Source organism: Clinocottus analis, unplaced genomic scaffold (genome assembly GCF_023055335.1).
Source record: "Clinocottus analis isolate CAN_PGR_092001 unplaced genomic scaffold, fCliAna1.0.p SCAF_21, whole genome shotgun sequence".
Taxonomy (NCBI): domain Eukaryota; kingdom Metazoa; phylum Chordata; class Actinopteri; order Perciformes; family Cottidae; genus Clinocottus; species Clinocottus analis.
In genome coordinates, this window is record NW_027175943.1 from 9543829 (window position 1) to 9571751 (window position 27923).

A 27923-nucleotide genomic window follows, 5' to 3' on the forward strand; every position below is an offset into this window, starting at 1 on the left:
GAGAGAGAGAGAGCAAGAGAGAGAGAGAGGGAGTGAGTGAGTGTGAGAGAGAGAGAGAGAGGAAGCAGAGAAAGTTTGTAAGGAGAGATGAGAGGGGTCGACCAGATGGGAGGAAGGAAGGAAAGGATCTCTCTGCGGGCTCAAGTGCGCGATTAAAGGATTCGGCACAAATAAACAAATATATGAATCAAAGCTCATCATAAAAAGAGGGGGTTGAAAGCGCGCCACCGCGGTGCGTGGACGCGGACAAGACAGCGGCGGTGCGCGCTGAAACGGTCTCGTCCCGTCTCTCTTTCTCCCTCTCTCTGGATTTTACTCCTCATGTTCTTCAAACTCTCGGTGACGTTTACCAACTTTTGAGGTCAGGGTCTGAAAAAGCTCCCCTCCCCTCGGACTTGTAAGTCACTCTCTCCCCGGAAAAGAAGAAGCAGCTCCGGGGTGGAAGAGGAGGAAGGAAGAGCGGGTTTTTTTTGTGTGTGTGTGTGTGTGTTGTTGTTCCTTCCGAGGAGTCCAGCTCGCCGTAGCCGGGTTTTAGGCGTTGGCACCCGGGCAGGGAGTCCCTCGCCATGGCCGGGGCCAAGCCGGGAGTCCACGCGCTGCAGCTCAAACCCGTGTCCGTCCACGAAGCGCTGAAGAAGGGGGGCAAGTTCATCAAGTGGGACGAGGTGAGAACGAAACGTGTCTCGTGCTCGGAGGCTCTTGAACGCGTGTGTCGCTGTTAATGAAAGCCTCAAAGTGAAGCGGAATCTTTTCGTTTCTTCCCCCCCCGTAAAAAAAAAAGTGCTCAGCTTTTGACTAAAAGACAAGAGACGTGACAGTCTGCTTTTGACAGTAGGCCCACTTGTTATGAAGTGACACACGAGACTAGCGTCTTTGTGTGTGTGTGTGTGTGTATGTGTGTACGTGCGCGTGTGTGTGCGTGACAGCTACATAACCGGGACAATGTGTGCAGGTGTGTTCACAGCCTCTCAGAAATGCTGTGAACACAGAAGCCCCCCTATGTCTGCGAGGGCGCGTTCATCAGATACCCCCCGGTATAAAAGTTACCAGCAGGCTGCAGTGCTTGTGTGTGCTTGTGTGTGTGTGTGTGTGTGTTAAATTCTTGTCGAGCCGGTTTTCTTCGAGCTCAGGTTCAGTTCAGACCTGAACCTTCCCGTTTCTTTCTCTTCCTGTACTTCTCTTCCCCCAGCGGAGTAGTGGAGAGAGCACCTGTCTGAGCGGGAATCCCACACAAGCTGCCTCCGTTTGAGGGGTTTTGAGCTGAAAAAACGACATATTGTACTTTGTATATGTTTGTTCAAAGTTGATTCTACATCATGTCAACACTAAGGATTGTATCATTTCCAATGCTCTATTCTTCCTTCTGTGTATTGCTGTGGTGGCGTTTTTGGCAACCCTCACATGAGCCTGCCCATGTCAGCAGGGACCATAATTGTGTGTGTGTGTGTGTGTGTGTGTGTGTGTGTGTGTGTGTGTGTGTGTGTGTGTGTGTGTGTGTGTGTGTGTGTTGGGGTTTTCTGAGGCAGACTGCAGGGCCATTCTGCAATCTTCTCTGTAGAGAACGTAGGTGTGTGTGTGTCCATGTGTCTGAGCGGCCATCAATGATTAACGGAGTTGCTGACTGATCTGGCACTGACTGTAGGCCTGTGTCTTCCAACTATTTTGTGTGTGTGTGTGTGTGTGTGTGTGTACACGTGTGGATCGTCAAACAAAATATTGCAGGTAAAAGTCCATAGTTCCAATACCAAGTGTGTACTTTGCTGATACGTGGTTAGGTTTGGTTTTACTTGCACACGCCAATCAAAAAAAAAGGACACCACCAGTTTTTATGTAAAACCACTTATCAGCAACAGAGTTTCATATTGTGTGTGTGTGTGTGTGTGTGTGTGTGGCCTCGGAAGAAGGGTTTTGTCACGCAAACAGTGCATACCATGTCCTTTTTAATTCTCTCTCTCTCTCTCTCTCTCTCTCTCTCTCTCTCTCTCTCTCTCTCTCTCTCTCACATAGACTGACACTCTCTCTGTCTCTCCCTCTTAAAGGGAATTCCCGGGAAATGGTTAGGCTGCCGAAGAAGTGTGTGAACACTCAAAGACATGTGCATGCTTTCTCCTTGTTTATACTTCATCCCCTCTATTTGCTGTTGCCCACTCAAGTCAACATGAGAGAGAGAGAGAGAGAGAGAGAGAGAGAGAGAGAGAGAGAGAGAGAGAGAGAGAGAGAGAGAGAGAGAGAGAGAGAGAGAGAGAGAGAGAGAGAGAGAGAGAGAGAGAGAGAGAGAGAGAGAGAGAGAGAGAGAGAGAGAGAGAACACATCTGGGAGAGCAGGGATGTGGAAGAGGGATAATTGTAGGAATGCTTTTTGCATTTGGGGACAAGATGTCAAAGATCCTGAACATCAGTATAAGAAAACAAGTCCACGGTTGAGATGGCAGAAATTCCATCTTCAATCAGTTAGTGTTAATCTTCCTGTCCCGTAAGCGATCTTGGAGATATCCAGCCAAATCCATCATGTAAATGCTGTGTTAGGACAAGTGATTTCTCATTTACTCCCTTTTTCTGTCATCAGATCCCAAATGTCTCTCAAAATGAGTTGTGACAACAACAAAAAAGCTGTATTATGTTAAATATAATACAGTTAAAATGTTAAACGTTGGTGGTTCCAGCTGGCCAAATGTGAGGATTTGCTTCATTTCTCTGTTTGCTCTCATTGCAAATCAAATATCTTGATGACACCTTGAGCTTGGGGAAATAGCTTGCGTTGCATCTTTCACTATTCTCTTAGGTTGTGTGGACTAAATGAATTGATGGACTAATCAGTGCTAATCGACAATTGTTAATTGTAGCCCCCACGGTGCAGTTATCCAGCCTGCGCCGCTCAGTGAGAGAGGCTTCACATCTTTTATTGTTCCACTTATCCCCAGCTTGTCGGAAAGTCATTGAAGAAGAAACGGCATCTTCCTGGTTTCTTCCAATAAAGCAAAGCAAGGCAGGACCGTCTGCAAGTCTTCCTGGTGATCACCTTACTCCATGACTGTCACAATGACGATTGATGACTTGCATCGCTGAATAATTTAGCACTCTAATGCAGACCATCATTTACACCTGGGCTCCATCGTAACACTTCAGAACGGCGATGCCTCGAACGCGGAGAACTAGGAAGTTGTTGCACCTGTACAACTTTATTTTCATTTTGTGAAACCTTTTGTTCACAAGAACGTCACTTGATATGCACGGTGTCTTTTACAAGCGATCAACCGAGCCAAAACAGATTTACATGAAAGTAAATGTACAAATTTCTCACGTCTAGTTTATATGGCATAATGGGATAAGTGTCCAGAGAGAGGTTGAGTTACTCAGGCAACTTCCTTCTTCATAGGGCTTTTAGATGCCTGGTATGAAGGCAGCGCTTCGAAACCTTGTAAATTATTCCGAAGCCAGTGTACGTGCACTTTTCTTTTACAAGCTGAAAACAGACTCTGGGGACTCTGAAGGTAATCCATATCAAATAAAGCGTGATTCAATTTGGCTCAGTTAGATGGGAAACAAAGAAAATGTACCGTGCTGCTGCTTGGAAGTCGTTCAGGTTTGTTTAAGATGTATTTGTAAGCTGGAAATAAGATGGATCCATCTGTAATCAAAAGAACTGCTCGTCTTAAAGCTGTGCAGTTCAAGATTTCTGGAGCTCAGAAGTAAGCGTCTACCGGGGACACAGGGATTATTTAATAAGGGACCGTCTGGGTTCTAACAGGTGACCATCAGGCTACTGTCCCAAAAAGCGTGGTGTACTGCTTTAAGGATTTGGCAAAGTGGGAAAAGAATTAAAACACACACACACACACACACACACACACACACACACACACACACACACACACACACACAGTGCCCGAGGGCAATGTAGTTTGTTTACATGAAAACTCCACTTTTGACCCTGTCGTGCTCTTTTCACCTCCTTCCTCATCACCATGCCCTCCCTCCACACGGCTGCTCTTCATCTTCAGTCTCCTCTCCTCTCATCCCTTCATCCGTTAGCCTCTCTTTCTTTTTCTCTCCCTTCTTTACTTTTCAACCCGATACTCATCTGTCGGTGAGATAGCGCTTTCAAATGACACACACACACACACACACACACACACACACACACACACACACACACACACACACACACACACACACTTTCTGACTCATGCAGGGGGGAGGGGGAGGAGGAATGCATTCCAAATTGTCCGTCTCTCTTTTGTGTTTTGCCTTGTATACACACACATGTGCTCATATGTGTGTGTGTCCGTGTGTGGTTGTTTTGTTCTGGGTGTGTGTTTTCCCGTTGAATGACTTCCTGTTGGAGCTTGTTGTAAGGCTCCAGAGCTAAACCATTTCCCCCCCCACTCCCTCTCCTTCTCCCTCTGCTGCTGCTGCTGCCCCACCCTCTGAAGCCCGGCCACAATTCAATTGAGATGAATCCCAACTGGAATTCAGTTAAAATTCCTTCCAAACAACCAATTAAACACAGAGACAGACAGCGTGTCTGCAGAGCAGCTTGGCTCTCTGTCGGAGTGCACACAAGCAGAAATACTAGATCATCTGCACACCTCATATAAACATTTGCATCGTGTCATCGTGATTCCATTTTTTTAATCCAAGTCCACGTTCCTGTGAATGATGCGCCTTTGCATGAATATACTTTTGAAACGCTCACTGTATATGTACACTTTTAGTGTTTTTTGAAAACAAAAGAATAATTCATCTCGGGGTACAAACACATGTTTTCTTTGCTCAGAACCATATGGGGAGAACGTGCAATTTCTTGGGTTTGATTTGTTTGTGTTCACGTTGCACAATTACGAGTGGAACGGGGCTCATAAACAAAGTCACATGGAATCACTAGCTGGCCATTAATTGGACGGTTTTGGGAATGCGACGGTTTTGGCTCCAGCTTACAAATGTCTCCAACTTGAGTGAAGCATGACTCATCATTAAAAATGCGGCATTTTAATGTTGTTTTCTTGCAATTTGGTCAGGATTATATAGCCAGACCGCACCACAGTTTACTATGAGGAGCTCTAAACTGTGTTGGCAACAGTTTCGGACACTAAAGACACTTTAATGCCTCTGTTGTCTTCAGTGTTTATCAGACCTGTGTTGCCAAACTAAACAGACACTTTTGGCATCACCCTCCCTGTCTAGTTTGAAGAGACTCTTAAGTACCAACGTGCTGCACTTTTGAGTGATCCATGCATGCATCTTCCTGTCACTCATATGGTTTGTTGGAATCAGCCAAATATCTGTTTCTCAACCACCTTGGAATGTGGTTTGGCTGACTGTCGGTGCATCTGGATGGTCTATCGGGCTATCCTGCACATCTTGTTTAAAAGGAATGGCGCATTATGACAATATCCGCTGTCGCAGCCTCGAACAATTGTTGCTCTCTTGAAATAGTCTCTTTTAATGACTGCCTACACAGTCCGTGTTACAGTGGATATACGCTGTGTTGAAAAGTCCACACGCAAGGCGAGGTGACTTCACACTCTATACCTGAGATGTTGCGGCCGATATACCGAAGTTAAAACGGTTCCAACTTTGGAAGCGGATCTCTTCTGTGATTACTGTCAGCGCTGCTGTGTCATTGTGACCGTTTGGGGGAGAAACATAATGGGCCCTGCTGTCTTTTTTTGCCAACTGTTCTTGTGGGTTTTCATAGTAAAAGTGGATCCCTCAGTTTAGCACTAGATAGATGCGAGGAAACAACGAGCCACAAGTTGTCTTTATCGGTCAGGGAAAGGGTAAATGTTTAGGGGATGAGAGCGAGAGAGGAGGAGGAGGAGGAGGAGGAAACTCAGGCTTCTGCGAAGGTCTGACGCCATGCCGAGAAACACTGCGAAACATCCTGACAGAGTGGTGAGAAACGAGCGATGGATGGATGGATAGAGGAAGGAGGGGGTGTGGGGGTGGGGGTGGAAGGTCAACCACAGCCACATGTGAAGTGTGGGGCTGACATCTGGACTCTACTCCAACTCGCTTCCATTCGCAACACATGTAACCTTGTTGTGTGTCTGTATCTTACATGTGTGATTTCTTCCCCATTCTTTCTGTGGCCATATCTCTATCACTCTCTCTTCCTCCTTCTTCCAGTCTCGCTCGGCTTCCTGTCTTTTTTAGTTTTGTTTCCTCTCTGTCTGCTGTTCGTTCTATCCCTTTTTAAAGGGTTTATCTATAGGTTTAAGGGTCCCCCACTCCTCAGAGTCCTGTATAATCTACATTTCAAGACTTTTTAAAGTGTCTCAGTGGAGTTGTAGAGGTTTTGTTTGTCACCAAGCACTGACCTGCTTATCGTGGTTGTCCTGTGAATGCCGTGCGTCTCCAACACGTCAGCTTTTCATGAGAAAACTAACCTGATTTTCAGCTTTATGACAATGACAATTTTTAAAAAATATATAAAACAACTCAAACCTTTTTTAAATTCTTCAAACATCTATTTCTCTCACTTGTTGTGCTCATAGCTGAGTATGACACTGAATACTTCCTGAAGACTTCCAGGAGAGGCTATCTGAAACTGTCTGTCCATTTCCTGAGTGGATGGAGGTTAAATGACCCCTATGGAGAAATGAGTCCTGTCGTGCCCTCAAATTCTGGATCTGTTTACACTTATAGTATGTAATGCAGTTCTGATAAACACATCTACCACACGTCATTCACCACTTCACTAAATATTAACTGTGCTGACTTCCTTTCTGTTTTATATTCTATAGCTCATTTTCCCAATCTGTCCCCACCCTTTTCTCCTATCGCTCTCTCTCTCTTTCTTTTTCTCTCTCTCGCTCTCTCTCTCTCGAGTCCAAAGGTTACCTACTGTCATCAACTTTTCCCATGTTGCCAAAGCAGCAGCTCAAACACACTCGCACTAAGTGCATACTGGCCCTCCTGCTCACACCCCTCCCGCAAGCTGCCCCTGAACATGCATACCTTATGACAGACCAAAGGTGCGCTCGGACCAGTCGCTTTTCTCGCCTTCTGTTTTTTCATCAGATTCTCCCGACTCGCTCATTAACGCTCATTAATTTGCGGTGGAGGCAGTATGAGGAGAGGTGGAAGCCACGTGTGTCTTTCTGCACGTGCATGCCCTCATAGATTGTGGGTTTTCGAGAGGGACTCATTAGCGGGTGTCGGTCCACGTAAGACCTCGGCCACAGAGGGTGGTCCATCCCACTTTGTGTGCGTGTTTGACATTACGGTCCAGGTAATGAAGGGTTTGTCAGAGGGTCAGGGCATCTGGAGGGGGTCTGGAGAAAGAGACCTGGTCTTTAATCAATTAAGGAGGGAAAGAAGGACTCAAAGTGGTGGGGGGGGAGTGAATTGAAGGGATGATTGACAGGGAGAGAAAGACATTAAAAGAAATGAGGGAAGGAAGCGAGGCGAGACTTCAGAAGTCCGACATGTGGCAGTTAATTAGTGAGTGGGGTGAGGGCCAATTATTGACGTACCACCCACTCTCACACTGAGAACACGCCATAGGGTGTATGTTTATGGTAAACAAGTTGACTGTGCGGAGGGCATGAGGTAATGATTTCATGGCTAGGTTTCTAACCATTAGTCTTTATTTCAGCTGGAAACTACAGTGACCTTGTTGTGTTTAGAAAACTTTCTTTTACAGAGCAGTTACTGTGGCACTTAGCAAGAAAAAGTAAATGAATGACTGTATTCATTATTATTAGCCTGTTGATTATTTATTCCTTTATCTCTAAGATGTTGGAACGTAGTGGACAAAGTGTCCATTACCATTCTGGTGACGTCTGCAGGATGTCCAACCAACCGTCTTAACCCCAAACTTAATTTATAATGATACATTGAATTTAAGATAAGTTTTTCATTCTGGATTTGGAGAATATTTGACATTTTGCCTGATTTAAACTATTAAAATAAAAAAACACATAAAATGATTTAAGTGAGTAGAGTAGTGAATACACATGGGGTAAAATTGAAAGATGAAGGAAAGGAAAGGAAAGATAGACAGATGGGAGTGTAACCGACATCATGGTAGCAGCAAAGTAACTGTATGTAAAACTCACGTACAACATGGAAATATATCTGACCCAAATGGTGTGTGTGCGTGTTTGTTCAGCTCCTGTCTGTCTGTGTGGCTTGAAGACGACATGGGCGATGTTGTATTACTGGTCACATGAGCCTATAGATCACATTCCTCTGGGAAAATGTACATGTGTGTATCCGATCTCGTGGAATTCCCCAACTAGTTACATAAACTGAGCCCGTTGTCCATCAGTTTGGAGACACCTTTTATTGTTTCAACTAATAAATACAGGTGAGAGAGGGAGATATTGAAGGGTGAAGACAGGTTTCTGTTCCACTTGCAGCTCTTGAGCTATGAAAGTATAATACCATTTCTCTGTAACACAAGATGTATGAGACAACTTATATCTCTCTTAACTATGAATTATGTCTCTCATCCATCAAATGTAAGAATCTAATGTACGAGAACATGACTGTTGAATCTCAAGTGAGTCCTAAATATTATGGTGTGACTTAGTATTCGCTTGAAGTCAAATCTGAGATTTGTTTTGAAACTCATTATACATGTTTTTCAAGTTTTCTTTTTTTAAATTAGTGTTTTTTGTGTGTGCTGTTTTTTGGGCGGGTCTGAAGTCAAAGCTGGATGACGCATGAGAGCGATCCTTAGCCTAACCCGTCCTCTAACAACATACAATAACTAGAGCACGTGGCATCATTCAAGAGTTACAACACTACAGTTTGCAAACTGGGGTAGATATTGGTGGGTTTGCAGACCATGAAGTAAGCTTTTACTGACCGGCGTGCCCTTTGTGTGTCCTTCAGAATGCACATGAGAGCACACCGCATGCTTGTTCCTGTTCAACCTGCGCTTGCATCATATGCTCCGTCGTAGGGTTGATTCAGCCTTGTAATGTTTGGAACGTCTGGAGTCGGACGATTTCATTCTTCTTTTTCTTCTCCATTCACGTTAGCATAAGGCTACACCCTGGTGCGCATGCTCGGCCCACAGAGCGTTTACATTCTGCAAAAAGTAATGTGCAAAGGTGAGAAGGCCAACATGTGGTGTATACTGTGGTATGTTATGTAATCAACTCTCACCCATGATTGGGTGTGGTTTCAGAGCCTTCAGTAGACACCCCCCCAGGGATTCAGAGAAGAGGATATTGCTTGTTTTCTTTACGATCTTAAAACCATATTTTATGATTTTTCTTTTTTTTGGGTTGTCATAAAAATTTGGCAGGGTGGTTGATAAAACATGTTAATGTGGCGTGACAAACTCAGAGCAGAACCTATTAATGTTTTGCTTTATCCAGACTTGTGACCGGGTATTAACATAACCTGTTTATTTCTGCTGAACGTGACCTCATGATATTGATGGATTCTCTATTCCTTCAGCTTTGTAGGTCCACCATAGTACTGTGTGTGTGTGTGTGTGTGTGTGTGTGTGTGTGTGTGTGTGTGTGTGTGTGTGTGTGTGTGTGTGTGTGTGTGTGTGTGTGTGTGTGTGTGTGTGTGTGTGTGTGTGTGTGTGTGTAAACCATACACTCAAAGGTCCAGTGTGTAGGATTTAGGAGATCTTAAGGGCCGAAATGGAATACAATGTTTAAAAGTAGGTTTTCCCGTGTGTGTGTGTGTGTGTGTGTGTGTGTGTGTGTGTATAATCACCTGAAACTAAGGTAGAGTGTAACACTATGGTATTGCTCCCCCCACCATGTGAATTGCGTTGCTCCTAAAGAAGGCAAGGCCACGGCGTCAACGCGGCTCACGGTCCCACAGTGGAGTTGTAAACGGCTGTAAAAACGTATTGTGAGGGGGCTCTTGCATGTTGACCAGCAATAGTATCATTTGCCTTTTATCGCCCCCGACAGACCTTCTGATTTGCAAATGATTTGCATCTTGTCGTCCCCGCTGATGCGGATGGAATTTGCTGTGTTCTGGTTTGGCTGTGGGAACATCGGGGTCTTCCAAACCTTCCAGTTTGTATTGTGATCATCATCAGGAAATCAAACCCCGCAGACAAAAAGATGAACAAGCTTGAGCTGTTACGACTGCAGATATTCAAGCTCAGGCTTCAGTTTCTCTGAGTTGGATGTCCACTTTAAAACCACCGAATTCACGGTTGCTTCTTTAGGTCTCGTGATGTGGTTCGCTTTGATCTCGTGCGCTCTTCCTTCTTCTCCTGACCTTATTTTGTTTCTTTCTCCCTTCACTCTTTCCTTCCAATCCTCCTATCCACCTTCATCCCATCTTTCTCCTTCTGCCTGTATATTCTTTCTGTCCTTCTCCCAATCCACCACTCCTGCTCTCTCTCCTTCCCCGTTAGCCAACTTTGGAGCCTAAACTCAAGGTATGTTCTGCTTGAAATGCACTCAAAACGTGCATTTCCTGGGAATGCTACAAAAGCTAAAACGGAGGAGACTCCTTTAAGCAATAGTTTAGACGTGTATTCACATCCTGGGTTAGAGATGGATGAGAAGCATGATAAGCTTAATGTGAGCATGAAGATGAGTAAACAGCTAGCCGGGCTCTGCCTGAAGGTAACAAAATCTGCTTCTAACATTGCATAAAAATAAGTTGCATTGTCTCTAAAATGTATTTTTGAATTCAGGGATGCAATTTGTTTTTGTATCTGTTTTACAACCTACCAATATGTGTCCCTCCATTTAAGGCAAGCATGATTATTCAGCATATATACATGAATAAAATCTAATAAAATCCTTTCATGGATTCTTCCACAGTGATGATGTAACGTTGAATAATTTGCTTGCCTTTTTAATTAGTTTAGTTTCACGCTTGATTGAGGAATTGATTCGTATCAATTCTGCTAGATTGCATTTGTTATGCAGTTTTTTCATTCAGTTGGAAATGATTATTCAAATGTCAACATGAAACTGATTATTTCTGTATGGGCTCCGTCTGTCCTGGTTTCAACTCGACTTTTAAGAAGTACCATTTGTTTGTGGTCAGCGGTTACTTGTTTGTGTGTTGACTTTACCAAACTTGCTGTACGTCGTTGGGAAAATTTTGCCTGGCAAACGTTTCTCTGTCTTCCCATCTGATGGTGACGACGACGATGATGATATTGATGCTCACGATGACGTGTGTAGGTGAGTCATCTGTCACTGTAATAACAACCAATCTGGATCATCATCGTTGTTTCCCAGGATGTCTGGACGGCATGTTTGTCTGCTGGACAGTAGTATGACCGCTTACCACTGTAATTACAGAGTGCGCGTGTGTGTGTGTGTGTGTGTGTGTGTGTATGTGTGTGTGTGTGTGCGTGTGCGTGCGTGCGTAATGTACATGCTAATGACATGTTGATGCAGGCTCCCGCATGAGCCGTCATTACGCTGCACATGAATGACATTTCACGCTGGCCGACCTGTGTGGCTTCCAGCATCAAAACAGCTGTTGCGCGACAGAAACGCACAATGTCTCCGTCCGTCTACAATCCCGTAACGGCAAGGCACCGTATGACGGCAAGTAGAGACGCTGCTGCCATAAACAGCTTGTTAGATGTCGCTCTGTGCTTTTATAGCTTGCTGTGAGACTTCTGTAAAGCGGCCGCAGTGTCGTCTTTCACCCCAGAAGTTGCTTCTGTGGATGCAAAATGGATTTCACGGCTGTGCGTTTTTTAGGGCCCCTCAAGGAGCCCACTGCACACCACAAGATTTGATGTGATGGTACTCAAGGTGACCGAGCAGAAACGACACTTCCGCTCATTTAGGAGTCTGTAGTTTTCATACGACCTTGGTCTCATTTTCAAAACTTCAGTCGTATAATAACAAAAACAAATTGTAATCTTATTTTAACTAACTCAAAGTGACACATCATTTGTTTTATTTAGATTAAATGCAACCCATGTAGTCCTATTTAATACTGTACTTCACCATTTACATTTACCTGTTCATTTGTTAGTTTCTTCTCCATTTAACAAAATAACAAAATAGGCTATTTTCCTTTTATTTTGACAGGTTTTAGCCAAACATGAAATAAAAATGGTATATTTATACTCAAACTCTCACTCGTAAACACCCTCACAAGGCACAGAGCGACTTTCTGGTTAGATTTTGATGTCGTGCAACAAGATGAGATGTTAGTGATATTTCAGGTGTGCTCACTTATTCCTCTAAATAAGGTTTAGGTGAAAGTGAAAGTCTGAACACTGGCCCAGTCAGTCATCATTGTAATAATTCTGCCATGTTCCCAGACATCAGCCAGTTTGACTCACCCTCTCCACCGGCTGATGGAAATTAATGTTCGTCCGTCTAACGTCTCTATTTCTGTTGTCGTCTAGGAGCCTAACAGCGGTCCTCCCACCCTGGTAACCCTGAAAGTCGACCCAGATGGATTCTATCTCTACTGGACTGGAGGGGCCAACCTGGTGAGAGACACACACACGCGCACGCACACACACACACATGGTCAAATACAAATGGGCCACCCCATAGCAGACCACAATGGTTTTCTTAATGCACCAACAGGAGTGCCGACATGGCTATTACAATTGTTATTTGTTTACTTGAACTCGACCACATTCTTCCTTTCCGGCTGTCTTTCCAAATCGTAGTTTCTTCCTCCTCTCTTGTTGTCTCTTATCGTGGTTTGATCCAGTCCATTAGTTCACCCAGAATGGGTTCCATCCATTTGTTCCCCTGCTCCCCCGTCTCGCTGATGTCTTTGTGGTCTCCATCCTTTTAGTCCTCCATCTATCTCGACTTTCCAACAACCCCCCTCCATGTCTTTGGTGGCTGCGCTTTAGCCATTAGTTTAGTAATATTGGATTTTAGGCCTTTAGCGTGCATGATTAGACGCAATAGGCGGTGAGTCAGCAGGATGCCGGGTTTTAAGATTCTGATTAGTGCCGATCTGTTTTATTTTAATCCTGTATTCACCGCAGACTCTGCGTTGTTGTCTTCCTCGTCTACCACTACCGTGTAGGTGTGTGTGTGTGTGTGTGTAGGTAGGTGTGTGTGTGTGTGTGTGTGTGTGTGTGTGTTGGTCAAACATTTTTGGGCCTCCTGGATCAAATGAAATTTCAAGGCAGCTCAATTAACTCATCCCATCCTAATCGCTCTCTGTTTTTCTCCTTCTGTCTCTCACACACACACACACACACACACACACACACACACACACACACACACACACACACACACACACACACACACACACACACACACACACACACTGTCCCTCTTTATATTTCTGGCTGGCTATTTATCCAAAAGGCATGTATGGAATGACCTGTCGATTGCCAATAGTATCACTGCGTTGTGTCTGCATCCTTTGGACTTTGTGTGTGTGTGTGTGTGTTTGTGTGCGAACATATCTGGGCCAGAGCACAAGTCCTGTTGTGCACGTGTGTCCCCATGTGTTCATGCATTCGCATAACAGAGAGAAGCTTTAAATACTCTTTTTATCTTGATACACGCACGTGTGTGTGTGTGTGTGTGTTCGTGTGTGGCTTCGTGATAATAGGCCATTTGTCGCCCGAGGTGCAGCCGTGACACTGTTTAGCGAAGAATCGGTCCGTCAGTCATTGAATCTGTAACGGTGAAGCCGCTCCACACGACGACGGCGGCAAACGGCTCAATAAACACACGACTTTAAATTCCAGGTTGTTTAGACGTAGCATCATAAGGCTCGGGGGAAGAAGCCCAAAAGAGAACAGGGGATTGAAAGAGAAACTGATGAGAAGAGAAACTGATGAGAAGGCTGATCAGCCTTTCCTAAACTAAACCCCCGTGAGCGTGATCACAGAGACGTCAGCGACATATCTCTGACATACTGCCGCGTCGGCTTTTATCTTAAAACTACAACAATTCCTAAGGCAACGTCCGGCAGCCTCCCAGGAAATGCTAAAGCGACGGCAGCATTACCTCATTTGGTTTATGTGCTCCCGTATTTGGCTTTTCCTACTTTACTTACTGAGTGCTTATCATCTTTGTTAATGTTGGCGTGACTTCAGAAGCTGCAGAGTGCAGCTCGCTGGTGACCACTGAATGCAATAAGCCACAAAATATTCAGCTCACCAAGGCCATCGGCAGGGAAATGTGAATTTAGACTTGTAGAAACAGAGTTAGGCGTGGACTACTGATGGTATGTCTTTATTTGTTTGCAATTTGACAACAATTACATGTCTCAAAAGCTGTATTTTGTGGCTTTTAAAGGGTTTTTTAAATAGATTTTTTTCCCGGTTGTTGCTGTGTTGTTTTTGAACGGCACTCCCCAGAGATCACTGGTCAGTTCAACTGTGCGGCCGGTGCCGACGCGTCCATTTCTACAACTTTTTTTCTGTATTTTCTATAACGTTGCAGGCTCTCTTCTGGCTCATTGAATCCAGACGGTAGAAATGACACAACTCTTCTGGATATGGACTCTTTGGTGATCCCAGAGTGAAGCTTTAAAAATCAGCGCCGTTGCTCCCCAGGCGGTTTCGAACCAGAGCTGGAAAGAAAGAGGACACGGCAACACAGATATCCAGCTATTATTAATGAGATCAGTTAGTACGCATTTACACAGATGACAAGGGCGTTCTGGATGGAACCCATTTCTCTGAATAGAGCGCCCAAAATATTTAATCTCCAGTGCAGTTTTTAATTTTTGCTGCTCTGCTCCCTTTTTAAAAAAAAACTTTTGGTGTCAAACGGTACAGTGTTCCACGAGAGATGCCCTGCTGTTATCTCAGGACTCTTTCCATTCAGGGACGATAAAGACTATGTCTTTTATGTGAAATCCAGGGTACTTGTGTTCGGTCAGGAGAACTGGATCACACACGAGAGTCAATTTTAGATCCTCAGCAGAGGCATATGAGGACGTCCAAAAGTCCATAACCCAAAAAATGTCTTTCAAAAGCACCTTTTCTCTAAGCTCCAGCCGTCCTCCAGAACATTTCTACCTCCTGCCTCCTTCTTCTCGCTTTCGCCTTTAGACGTGGTTTGTCAAATTTCCAGCGTAACTCTGGTTTATCTCATTCCATTTCTTCCTCCTTTTGTATATCCATCTGGTCCTTCCACCTTTTCTCCAGGTGTTCCTCCTCTTGCCATCCTCCATCCATTTCCTTTCTGTTTACTTATGTCCATCTGTTTCGTGTCCCCTTCTTCTCGGGCCTCACTTTGTTTAACACTTTCCTTTAAATAACTATCTATATTTCTTTCTTTATTCCAATACATCATTTGTTTCCGTCTCTTCCCTGACACCTTTTCTTTAGAACGGCATTCACACGTCTTTTCTCCAGAACAACGTTCTTCCTGCTCCTCCGCTCGATCAGCTGTGCCTGATATTAATTCATCTCTTCCATCCTTTTCTGACAATCTCTGACATCTCTCCCTGTTCCCCTCCCCTCCTTCCGTCCCCATTCTCTCTCAGTTATCTCCCTCGCTCCATCTTTGCGTAATGTTCGGCTTACAAGACCTCTGACGTGGGCGCGTACTCGGAGCCCAGAATTTCCCATAATGCTTGAGTCAGTGGCGATAACAACCAACTGTCTCTGACGGACACGACCACGCAGCGGCGGGGGTGTGAACCGATGAAGACACGCCCACCAAGCGGCGGTCTGCGACGCATCACAAACTTTGCCTTCTCTGACGGTCCACTTCTGCCTCTTTTAAATCTATCTTTGAGATAAAGTTGTGACTGACATGATCAGTGAAGGACGAGTAAAACATTTGTAGTTGACAGAGTTCATGATAATTTATATTACTTATTGTATTCCATGGGTGTCCCGCAGGTATAAATTGAGGTTACATTTTTATGAGGTTTCAAATTAATGACCGTAAAATTAACATCCTAGCATCTCCAAAGGTGACGCTAACTAAAGGTGACACTGAAGGTGACGCTAAATTTAACCATGTTTACTGCTCTTTGATGTAGCGCCTTGGATTGATATAATCCCACGCGGCGGATTTATGGCGTCCAAAAGCAGGTTTGTTTTAAGCGGCAGCTTCAATTAAACTGTGCATATTCCATCAGTTTCTCAAACGGTTTATGTGCCGCATGAAATGCAGAGGAAGCGCGCTTCAGACGACTGAAACACATTTGATGGCGTTGAAACGGAATTCCCTGCATAAACTTGTTTCTTAATGCCTGCTGGTCCAGGGATGTCTCATACACATTCTCCTATTGTATTCCCTTGTAAGTTGTTTTAAAAAAATAAAAAAAAGGTTATTGCACAAACAAAACAAAAAAGACAATACATAGCACGATACCCTTTTAAGTTAAAAAACGCTAAAAAATCTATTTCCTTTTTGCTTGGGAACTGTTGCGGCCCCTTCAATGGCTGCTCAGGGCCCTCGGTGTCCGGACTGGAAACCGATTCTCCGACACGGAGCGCAGAGTGCATGCCGGACACATCTGTTCCAGCATATGCTTGCAGCGTCCTGCTGACCCCGCTGTGCGTGTCCTTTTTCTGTCCTCTTGGCTACACCCCTCCACCTCCTCTTTACATTCGCAACCTAAACCGACGCTTTAAGTATTTAACGGATGAACAGACTGTTTGAGGTGAAATAACAGCGGGACAGATGGAGGAGAGGGCATGAAGATATTTGGGAGGGATCTTAGAGTCCTCCATCGAGTTAATTTGACCGAAAAGAAAACTGTTCTGAAAGGTTAAATATGTAAAATCTATAAGATCTAGGCCCATGCATTTTTCTTGCTTTTTGGAGAAAAATCGCCACATTTTCTGGCCTTTTTTAACCGGCCCTCTATCGCAGATTACAATGCTTCGTACTGGATACGTTTCTGTTCGCTATGTTTCTGTTCGCTAGATATCAATCTCACCCTCCCTTTCGTTGGAAAGCAAATATGCTGTTTACAGGGAATAGACACGCGGTGGTAGAATGGGCTTGTATTTGATCATCCGTGTCACTTTAAAGAGCAACACCATGTAAAGCCTGGTCTCCACTGCGCGGCCCAGCAGGGCCGACCAGGTGAGGTTTTATTCATGGAAGCGTTTCTGCGATCATTTTCCACACCGCCGTTGCCAGCGCAGGTGATTCGTCACCTAAAATGACGTTTCCAAGAAACAGACGGGAACCTTTTGATTTAGTGTCGCCCTGGCGGAGGGCAGCCTCACCTGCCACAGCGGGACGAGTTGAATTGCACCTGGCACTGCGGCTAATCCTCCCTGTCGCTCTGTTTTACTTTGGCTATCCTTTATTACTTTTGCTGTTGGCTCCTGCCCTGTTTCTACACGGCTAATCCACCTTCGATGTGTCCCCTCCTCCCCTTTTCTTGCCTCTTTATCTGTCTCGGGGCAGCTGGTAGCCATCAGAGAGAGAGAGAGACAGAGAGAGAGAGAGAGAGAGAAGGCAAAAGTTGTTCCTCTAATATAAACTGAAGGATGACATTTCCTCCCTCTCTGCTCTCCATCTTTTCTAGCTCTTTGTCTCGCTATCGAGATTTTCTCTCCTCCCCATTCTCCATCTCACTGTTTCCCTTCTTCTTCTTCTTCTTCTTCTTGCCCCCTCTTCATGTCATCGATGCATTTTCTCACGTGGTCACTTCCCACCAGAGTTACTGCTCTTTAATTTCTTGTAACAACACTCCTAATCTCCATCCATTCTCTCTCTTGGCGTGGGAAAGTGGGCAGGAAGTTAGTCAGACGGGGACATGGGGGTTCTGGGGAATTTCGTTGCCCCCTCATCTTCCCTCCTCCCACTCCTTTAACATTTCCCCTTTTCTCTAAATTCTCTCTGAATTCCCGCTCTCCTTCTGTACTTCCTACCCATCTTTCATTCATTTCCTCCCTCCTTCTTTAAGGTGCACAGGTCATGTCAATAGCACCTTTAGGCTTTAAGGACATTTGCCCCCAGGGATGTAATGGAGTTACCACAGAAGGCCAATTTAGCCTCCTAATGATGTGGAATTGATTTGACATACCTTGACCAGATTGGCGGGTGGAACACACACGCACAGACACACACACACACACACACACACACACACACACCTGGGATGTGACTTAAACAAACACCCGAGGGGACTGCTCCACATGCTGTCACCACATACTTACTGGAGTTGCTGGTGGTATTAAAGTTATTTGAACCGTGTCAGTGAGAAGAGGTGGTTTGGGTTTAAAATAGTTTGGTGTTTTCGATCCGTACAAAAACCAAGGTGTAAAAATGTAAATCTGTGGTTTTATACATGCGGGACAATTACGAGGCTAATCACATTCCTCGGCTGATTGTATTACCTTTGTTTCCCATTCAAAGTCTTTAAGAAGTACTTTATTAACTCCTCATTGGGGAAATTGAATTTCCCCAATGAGGAGTTAATACAATTGAATTTCCCCAATGAGTTAAGCTAGTATAGGGACATGTTGAGTTACATCAATCTTCTCATTCGAGAAAGAGAAGGATTGATTTCCCAAATGCCAGCTATTCCTTCAATGGATGAACTGTCAGCTGACATCCAACCAAATCGATGATGTAAAGTGGAGAAGCGGCACATCTTTGAGTTAAACGAGCTCATTTTTAGTATTTCTCCTGGATTATTGCCGTGTGTGTGTGTGTGTGTGTGTGTGTGTGTGTGTGTGTGTGTGTGTGTGTGTGTGTGTGTGTGTCATCTGAATTTAAGTAGAACGATAGTTGGCAGGTATAAGTGGAGATCTAATAGAGATTATGTCCTTGGCTCAAGTCAAACATCCACAAGGAATTAAATTGGAACAAGGGGTTTACATAACAAACACACACACTTGTGTCATTCACACACACACACACACACACACACACACACACACACACACACACACACACACACACACACACACACACACACACACACAGCGGTTCATAGCGGAAGTTGAGTGTGTCTGTAGATAATGTGACAGCTTCCTCTCTCTTTCTCCTTTCTTCTGGTTACTGCTTGGTCACACGTTTCACTTTCTGTTGACATTATCTGTTCGTGCACATGGCAAAGCAGTTGTCACTCTGACACACACACAGACACACACACTCTCACAGCATAGTGGACAGTCAGTTAGTTCTTCGCTGCATGAAGAACTGAGACACCGCACGGTATCGAATCTATTGTCTAGTGTGTGTGTGTGTGTTTGTGTGTGTGTACACGTGTGTGTACACTATGCAGTGCTCCACCAGTCTGTTCAGCGAGTGGGACTCTGTGTGGAGGAACAGCTAAGAAATTAAACCATAAAGATAATTCTGGGTCATCAAAACGTTATTCTATTTTTTTTAAAAAAAAGAAGTTTTAGACAACATTTCTTCTGTAAATAACATGCACGTTCATAAAATTGTCTCTTTTTTAAAAACACCCGTCACGCATGCCAGGCGACATGGCTGTCCTGTGCAATGAGGGATTATTAACAACATTCATGCGCACTCTAAACGCTTTCCTGTTCTCGCCTCATGTTCAGTGGACAGATATGGACATCCCCAACTCCTTTAAACTAACACACTCGCATACAACGCCATATTTATCATGTACGTGCAAGTTTGCCCTCGCTGATGGGTGTATGTTTGTGTTTTGTGGGAGATTTATGATTACAGCAACTATTTTAGTTTCATATGTTTTTGGTCCAGCTCTGCCTTTTTATTTATTTGCACTTTTATGTTTTTCCTCGCTGGTACATTTGGACCTCATGTCTCTTATATGTTCTTTTTTTCCCCTTCTTTTTTTTCTTTTTCTTCTCATCCTCATCCATCTAGATTCTAATATTTCACTGATTGCAAATCCCTCAGGATCAGTCTGTCGGCTAAGTGGCTGAAACGTTTCCCCCTTCATTTTTACCCTCCCCCAGACCGCTGAAATCTGAAACAATTGAATGAGGAGGAAAGAGCAAGAGGGAGAGAGAAACGGATACAGGATGGAGTGATAGTGAAGGAGAGGTAGAAAGGGAAGAGTGTCATCTCGTTGAAATACGCGGAGGAAAGACTACGAGGCGACGTGGACAGAGTTCTAGAGCCGTCCCATGTTTCACAGGGGTATTAAGTGTCCCCTCCTTCTCTTTCTCTAAACACCTTGCCATCTCTCCCATCGCGGCCATAAAACAGTTTGAAGGTGTCTTTGTTGTAATTCTCTGATGTTTCTGTGTCCTTTAAAGTCTTCTTGCGAGGCGACTTCTCCCCTCCTCGTCTGTCCTGCGCACTGATTGGCCGGTTGGGTCACAGCCAAGCGGCAGAGGGCGTGGATGTACAGTCGGCTGTCCTGGCACTGTGTGTGTGTGTGTTAGTGTGTGTGTGTGTGTGCACGTGTGTGCCGTCATCATGTGCCACTGGCATGTTTAGCCGGGGTGATCTTTCAAACGCGTACGTCAGACAGTCACAGGAAAGGAGTGGCGCTCTCGTGATTGTTTAGTTGCCCTTTTTATATTTTTATAATCTTAAGAAAATGAATGGAGGAGAGGGCAGCAGGGAGGAGGGGAGGTGAAGAGTGAATCAAAGAAATGAAGGAAGGAAAGGAGTAAGTGAACAAGGGCCCAATCACAGTACATTAACCTTTATTGTTCTTATCTTTAGTGTCTAAATATAGACTGACCTCATAGCCATAGTTGGATTAAATAAAGACCTAAGCACGCAACATGGGATAATGTGGAAGACAAAAAAAGGACACATTTTATTTACAGCAAGAATTTAGGAACATTGTGGGTGAGTCAGATGACCAGATCAATACTGCTGTCATATCTTTCTGGGGCAAGCAGAAGAAGATGCTGTACGTTTAAAAGATAAATGCATCAATCTGGTGCTTTAAAGCTTCTAGTCCACTACATCTCAGACAGAAGTGAGCTACTGGTGAGGGTCCCTTTGCAGATTCATATTCCCAATACAAAATATAAATGAACAAATAAATGACGATGTATTATAAAGTATTATGAAGCCTAATCACCGGCTGCAACATCAGAGTGATTCCACATCAACTGACCAAGAATTATAATCCAAGGAGACGCTTTGACTTTCACTTTCCGAGCTGAACTCGAGCCGGCTGCTGTGAGGAACGGGGCCGGCCGGCCATGGAGAAGTGAACAGTATTTTTGCTTTGTTATGAAACGGTGGCTCTGCTATTTCGACTGTGGCGGGCCGCCGCAGTCTTTGCCGATTCGTGGGAAACACTGCTATATGATACGCTGTCATTTGACAGCAATAGCTTCGTTCACTGCTTCTGTGGTGAGCAGAAAATATGAACCCAAGCAGAAACATCCAGCGCGATGCTGGTATCTCTTCCAGAGCACCCGAGAGGGACCGACGAAATTCTTCTGGACTCAACAGGACCGACGGCGTCGCAGCAGCACGTGCATTGTGTTGACTACGAAGTGCAATCTGTCCAACAGCTTAGTGCAACTAAGTTTACGACATTCTCTCAAATTGGTAAGGAAGTGCATTCTGGAAGATGTCAGGAATCACTAGCTGAGGCAGCAGTACGTGAGGCAGAAACAGCAAATTAAAGTAAATTATTGCACTTCATCACAACATGACTCCTGGAAAACTCTCACCCAGACTCATTTGGAGCAATAACGAGCCTGCAGCCGAGTCCGGCGTGATGAATGGAGTGAGCTGTGTTTTTGAGCTTCGCGGCGCGGGGAGATGAATGGAGCGCTCCAGCTGCCCTGACTGGCTAAATATTACACACTTGAAACGCAGACACACACGCTAACTGAGCAGAAGGCAGGAATAACTCAGGAATGTGCTCTCGGAGATGACCGACCTTCACGCGGACACACGCACCACGTCGACTGCTCGCGTGGATACACAACTACGTGCCGAAAGGGCACACATTTCACTTTTTTTCGGATCACACGCTGACACATTTGTACTGAAGTGAAGATGGTGAAGAATTGCTCGCGCTTTCGGTGTCACATGCATTTTAATGTGAGCTTCTTCACACTCTCAAGCACACTCCGACACACACACACACACACACACACACACACACTCAGTCACTCACAGACACCCTGTGAGACACATCTTGCTCAACAGGTCAGGATGTTTCACAAGTCGGGACCTGCATGTCAAGGATATGCCTGCCTGCATGTTGCTGCGTCTGTGTCACAGTGTGTTTTACATTACTAGCCAGTGAGAAAATGTGAACTGTTAAAGACTTACACACGCACACACAGGCGGCAGACAAAGTTGTAGTCTCATTATCGCGGTCTCCAAGGAGTCGGAATAGCAGAATGAAACCACGGCCTGTGGGAGAGGAGAGGAGGTGTGTGTGTGTGTGTGTGTGTGTGTGTGTGGCTGTGTGCAAATGTCTGTGCATGCGTGTCCTACAGATCCAGAAGTGCTTTATTCCCCCAGGAAGTAAGTTATTCTCCACAGGCCAATCGGAGGACAAAGTTTGAGACAGAGTTTAATCCGATTGGTCCAACACGTCTGACCTTTTCTTACTCGCGGCCAATCCCAGGGGTGTGGACAGCCAACAGGGGGATGAGCTCACAGCCCGTCTGAAGGAAGAGAGAAGACATGAGTTTCAAGACTTGAATCTCAGGATGGTGACTTCATGAGTTTGTCTTGGCTGTTGTTTTTGGAAAGGAAGTATGGGGGCGGTGGGGGGGGGGGGGGGGGGGGGGCGACGTGGCTAAAACAAGGCAGAGGAGAAGAGACTAAAACCTTTGTTGGTTTTGTTCATTAATGAAACATCTTAAGCCGGAGGGGAAATGTAAATAGTCTCCTACAGATGCACTCATAGCCTCGATGGGGACAAAGATGAGGAGACAAAAAACACCCAAGGCGTGACATGGATGTAGTAAGAATGCTCAGGGAATGAGTGCAGGGCTAAACAAATATTTACAGTGCGTCCTCTGTGTTTATGGCTGGGTTTACGACCACACTCCCCCTCTTGTCCATCCCTCCCATTTTCGTCTCTTGCCTCGTCTTCCCTTCAAGACCACGCTATCCTTCAGGCTTAGGGGGCCGTTAGGTCATCGCTTGCTTTCATGCAGTACGCATGCAGTCCTTTCTATAGGCGGTATTTGTGTTGCAGCGTCAGTCATGCCGGTCTCTTCCAAAGGGGTGTGTGTATTTGTGTGTGTGCTTGCATGTGTGCGATACAGTGCTCCACTAGTCTCTTTGTTCAGCGAGTAAAAATTGTGTGTGAGTCTGTGCAGAGTTCTCTAGAAGTTCTGTTTCTCTGTTTTCCAGGCTCTTAAACACACACACACGCGTGCGCGCACACACACACACACACACACACACACACACACACACACACACACACACTCTTAGAGTGTATATGTCACCGGTTGTGTCTGGAGAAGCAGGGGAATCTCACAAAAGGGGATTCAATGGAAGGAGCAGTAATGCTGGACTCAGCATAAAAACACTTATCCACTTTATCCATCAGTGTTTCTGACCAATCAACACGTCCATAAACAACATCACAAATGTGGCCAAAACTGCAATGATGTATATGATGTATGAAAGGAGAAGAGCCCCTCGACTAATCTCACTGTGTCCCCTTTTCCCTCATTCGCTAATGTCGACTCTTTCCCGCTCTGCGACTCATCGAGTCCTTGTCTGACACCTGTCTGTCATTTAGGAGGTGGAGATTCTGGACATCAACACCATCAGGGACACCAGAACAGGGAAATACGCCAAACAACCAAAGGTTAGTAATGTGTGCACTCGTTTGTGTGCGTGAGAGAGAAAGAAGCTGTCGCCTTCTGCTGTTGATGACTTTGTTCTCTGACCAGAAATGTGACGCTCGAGTGTGACTGTCGCCGAAACATGTGTGTGTGCGTGCGTGTCCACGTCCACTGTATGTATATGTGTGTGTTTGTGCTTCCGCAAAGGTGAGAGAGCGTTAATGAGCCGGCTGACAGATGGGCTGTCAGACAGGAAGTGATATAACCAGTGACTGTTGGGGAGGAAGTCGTTGTGTAAGATCCTAGATCTGGCGGACGGATGAAGCTGCGCGTTATTGTGGAAACATATGGATATTGCTCTGGTTATGCCCTGATAGAGGCTCTGGTAAACTAACTGTACACTTTGTGTGCAGTACCAAACAGCTGACAAACAATGTCAGCGACTAGCTGGTGAACGTAGTGGAGCATTTAGCAGCTGAAGAGTGAGATCCGTCCCTCAGGAGTTGATGGATATTAGTTAATGTATTCATTAGGTGGCCAGAATGAATAATTTCATGCTTCTGTAGCTCCATCTGTGCTGACTGTAAAAATGCAACTGTTTGTTGAATGTCCATATAAACTTCATAAGATGATCATATTTAGATGCTCTAATGTTGGCCAAAACATCTGTTGACGCGTTAAAACATTTGAACATTTTCACAATATTAACATCCAGAAGCTGAATGTTTCTATTGGTGGTCTGGCAGATCCAGAGGACACCCTGCCAACAGTTTTACGAGGACCATGTCTTTGGTCAATAGAGGTTCAAAGTAAATAATTTACAGTGAGGTCTGTGTATCATCTTTAGTCACACGGAATGACTTGTTGTGTCGTTTGCCTAATTTTAGTGCACTGATCCTTCAAAGTCTCGCTCGCTGCTTAACAGCATTAACAGCAATGCACATTTTGTTCTCTGTATTTTTCTCGATAAACAGTCTTCCAATCAAATTAATTTAATTAAAATGAAAGAGAGACGAGAAAGAGAGGGAGGGAGGGAGTGATGGAGAGAATGCTTAATTGAGGGAGAGACATTGAGCGTTAGAGTTGGTGGGAGAGAAGAGTGGTCTAAAAAGGAGGAAAGAGTCATTTGGTTGATTAGATCAGAGTGCTACGCCACATGCATCACATTTACTGTTCGAGGGGAGGCAGAGAGCTGGGGAGGAGCGGGAAGGATGGAGTGTGTGTGTCTGTGTGTGTGTGTCTGTGTGTGATGTTCATATTCAATGTCTTAACGTGTGTGTGTGTGTGTGTGTTTGTGTCAGGACGCAAAGCTGCGGGACGTGCTGGGCTTCGGTAAGGGCGACAACGTTGAAGGGAAGCTGGTAACCGTCGTCCATGGGAATGACCTCGTCAACATCTCCTTCCTCAACTTCCAGGCCATGCAGAAAGATGCAGCGAAGGTAACCGTGGAAACCGGCGCCACTGCCATCATCCCATCGCCTCCTCACTTACTTTTCCTTGCCTTTTTTTTTTTTAACTATTTCTTTCTTCCTTCTTTCCTTCCTGTCATGTCGGCGTCCTTCCTCCTTACCTCCTCTCCCTGCTAGTTTCAGGCCATATGCTGATTGCTCACTTTATGATGTTGACATACGGGCATGTGTGTGTTTAGGAGTCGTAAAGAGGGATGTTTTTCCTCTCTCTGTGCGTTTGTGTGTGTGTTGTATATAGAAACGATTTCCCTTAGTTTTTACATCCGACAAACCCTCAAACAACCCTGTTTTATCATCTCATGCCTGTGTGTTTCCAGATTTGGACAGATGAGCTGTTCACTTTGGCCACAAACATACTTTCCCAGAATGCATCACGGCACACTTTCCTCCTCAAAGCGTAAGAAGCTGTGTGCGTTTGATCTTATCAGGAAACTGAGTTTAGGTCATTGTTGTTGTTTTTTAAAGCCTCTTTCTGTTTCAGGTACACTAAGTTAAAGCTGCAGGTGAATCAGGATGGAAAAATCCCTGTAAAGAAGTGAGAAACCACTTTTTACTCTATAAACACCAGTGCACTCCACTTCTTGTTTCCTTAACTCTTCTCTGTCTCTCTTCCACATCCTCTCCCCTCGAGTTCAACTTGTCGTTATCAGTTCTCGCTGGTTTTTGGTCAGACCTGTCGTTCATATCAATGTAATCCTTTCACACTGCTGTTTCTCTGTTTGACTCATGACACAAACACATATTGAGCAGTGACCGGTATCTCTCCAAATTCTTTTAGCATTCTCAAGATGTTTTCAGATAAAAAGCGAGTGGAGACGGCTCTGGAGCAGTGCGGCCTCGTCAACAACAAGGTAATCTTCACTGACCACAGAGCTGCTCGCAACATGCGAGTGCTTTGGGTGTCGCTTCTTACATGAGATTCAAATCACTGCAGCTCAGTCCTTCACCCTGTGGTGTTGCACAGCATTCTTTGCATGCCTTTAGCAATGTAAGGAAGGCAACAAAGGGGCTGCATGGTTTGAAGGACAACAGAGTTACACCTTTTTTAGGATTGTTTTTAAGATATAGCGTGGTAATTAGTGAGCTATAACAATGCTGGTAGACGCGCTAGCTGTTTGCAGTCTACGTGCTAAGCTAAGCTAACCAGCTGCTGACCCTCATATTTACCACAGTCATGAGTGGTGTCAGCCTTCTTGTCTGTCTTTCCTCAAGAAAGCCAATAAGCCGAACCTCAACAATTTATTTTAAATCTGCCTCTTGCCATCAAGGTTTCATAAAAACTAGATATCAAATTGTTTTATTGACGCCACAATTATAGAGCAACGGTTTAAATATTATAAATCCTGTCTTCTTTGATTCTTCTAAACCTGAGAGTCCAATGTTGTCGAATGCTTTGCTTGTGAATGCAGTGTAAGGTACCGCAAGCTTGTGATTTGGCAGTTTAAAACTAGGCTTCTTGTGTGTTATTAGTCTATGCAATCTTTCCCAAAAATCAATTTGGAGTCACAAGACGTGTATTTTTTTGCATAAGGGACCACTGCACTGTCAGCGTCTCTCTCTCTCTCTCTTGGTAGTGTTGTACTCTGGTGCCTCCTGCTGGTTGAATAGGGGATCACACAAAGTGGGTGAAGACTGAGGAGGATCTGATCCACAGCTGTCCTCAGTGTTATATAGTGCTTAAAAGAAGCGTATTCATCTTTCAGCCTACAGAATTCTCAATACTTCATAGTTTGTATACGTGTGTTTGAAATTCAACAATAAAGCAAGGGTTTCAATATCTTGGAAATCAGTAGTGAAGACCCAAATGCGTTTTACTGAAAGTGAACTGAAGTGTCATGTGTGGTCCTGCATAATAACATAAATGCAAATTCCCATATTTCTCTTTCCCCTTCCCTCCATATCTTTCCACACATTCCTCTCGGTCCGCCTCCAGTCTGAGGGAATAAAGCCAGATGATTTCACGTGGGATGCCTTCCAGAAGTTTTTCGACGGCCTCTGTCTCCGGCCAGAGATACAAAGCATCTTTGAGGAGAGGTATGTGACACGTGATAACACTTTCACAAACTGTGATGTTCTATGATAATGATGCGTTAAGTCCCTTTAGCCAGATCTGAGTTACAACCCTCACCTGAAACCCTTTAGTAATGATGCTCTCGTTGTTTATCTCGAGCTCCCAGTGATGCTCCCAGTCTGTACTTTATGTGTGAGCATACACAATCTTTTCAGTAAATGTATCTCTTTGCTGCAGTGGCTCCAAGAGGAAGCCATTCATCTCTTTGGACCAGTTGATGGACTTCATGAACCACAGGCAGCGGGACTCCAGACTGAACGAGGTGCTGTACCCCCCGCTGAAAAGAGAACAGGTCCGACAGATCATGGAGAAATATGAGACCAACGCCAGCCAGCTGGAGAGAGGTGAGCAACTTTGAGAGTTTTGCTTCTCTTCACAGTCCCAACATCTAGATGCTTATATCAAGAGTAGCTCAAAATCTTATATTGTGAATCATAGCTGCTAGCATAAATCAGTCCGTGGCTCTTTTGCCTGTTGGTGTGCTCCCCAATGATCCTTCAAGCTAGTGACCAGGATACACTGATCTTTTTAAGCTGCTGATTTAAAAAAAGTGAGTCCTATAAAATACTATTACTTTGCTCGATAACAACAGGTCAGTGTACTTGCAGCTGCATCCTCTTGCAGATTGTATCTATGTGTCTCAAAGCAATGTTTATCAGCTGCAGCGGAACTCGGATAATTATAGTTTTATAGGTTTGATGGATTTTATCTGGTGTTTTATTGCAGCAGGTTGCTCATTTCTAAAAGGTCCATATCTTTTTCCCTTCGGTAAAACACCCCGCATGTGGGAGTCATTTGTGAATCCTCCACGTGGTTTGTTGTGG

At 44.7% G+C, this 27923-nt stretch overlaps 1 protein-coding gene across 2 annotated transcripts in view; it reads left to right on the forward strand.

Annotated features, from left to right (window-relative positions):
* Positions 1–27923, forward strand: part of plcb3 (phospholipase C, beta 3 (phosphatidylinositol-specific)) — a 37730-nt gene continuing 9807 nt past the window's right edge. Inside the window, exons 1-10 of one of the 2 annotated variants that reach the window (XM_068587739.1) lie at positions 1–665; positions 10345–10368; positions 12319–12405; positions 23514–23582; positions 24861–24998; positions 25346–25425; positions 25510–25563; positions 25807–25879; positions 26962–27062; positions 27277–27443. In XM_068587739.1, coding sequence (XP_068443840.1) covers positions 567–665; positions 10345–10368; positions 12319–12405; positions 23514–23582; positions 24861–24998; positions 25346–25425; positions 25510–25563; positions 25807–25879; positions 26962–27062; positions 27277–27443 — 892 coding nt within the window. In that variant the 5' untranslated portion in view covers positions 1–566. The remainder of the gene's footprint in view (positions 666–10344; positions 10369–12318; positions 12406–23513; positions 23583–24860; positions 24999–25345; positions 25426–25509; positions 25564–25806; positions 25880–26961; positions 27063–27276; positions 27444–27923) is intronic. The other variant, XM_068587740.1, reaches the window with a different exon arrangement.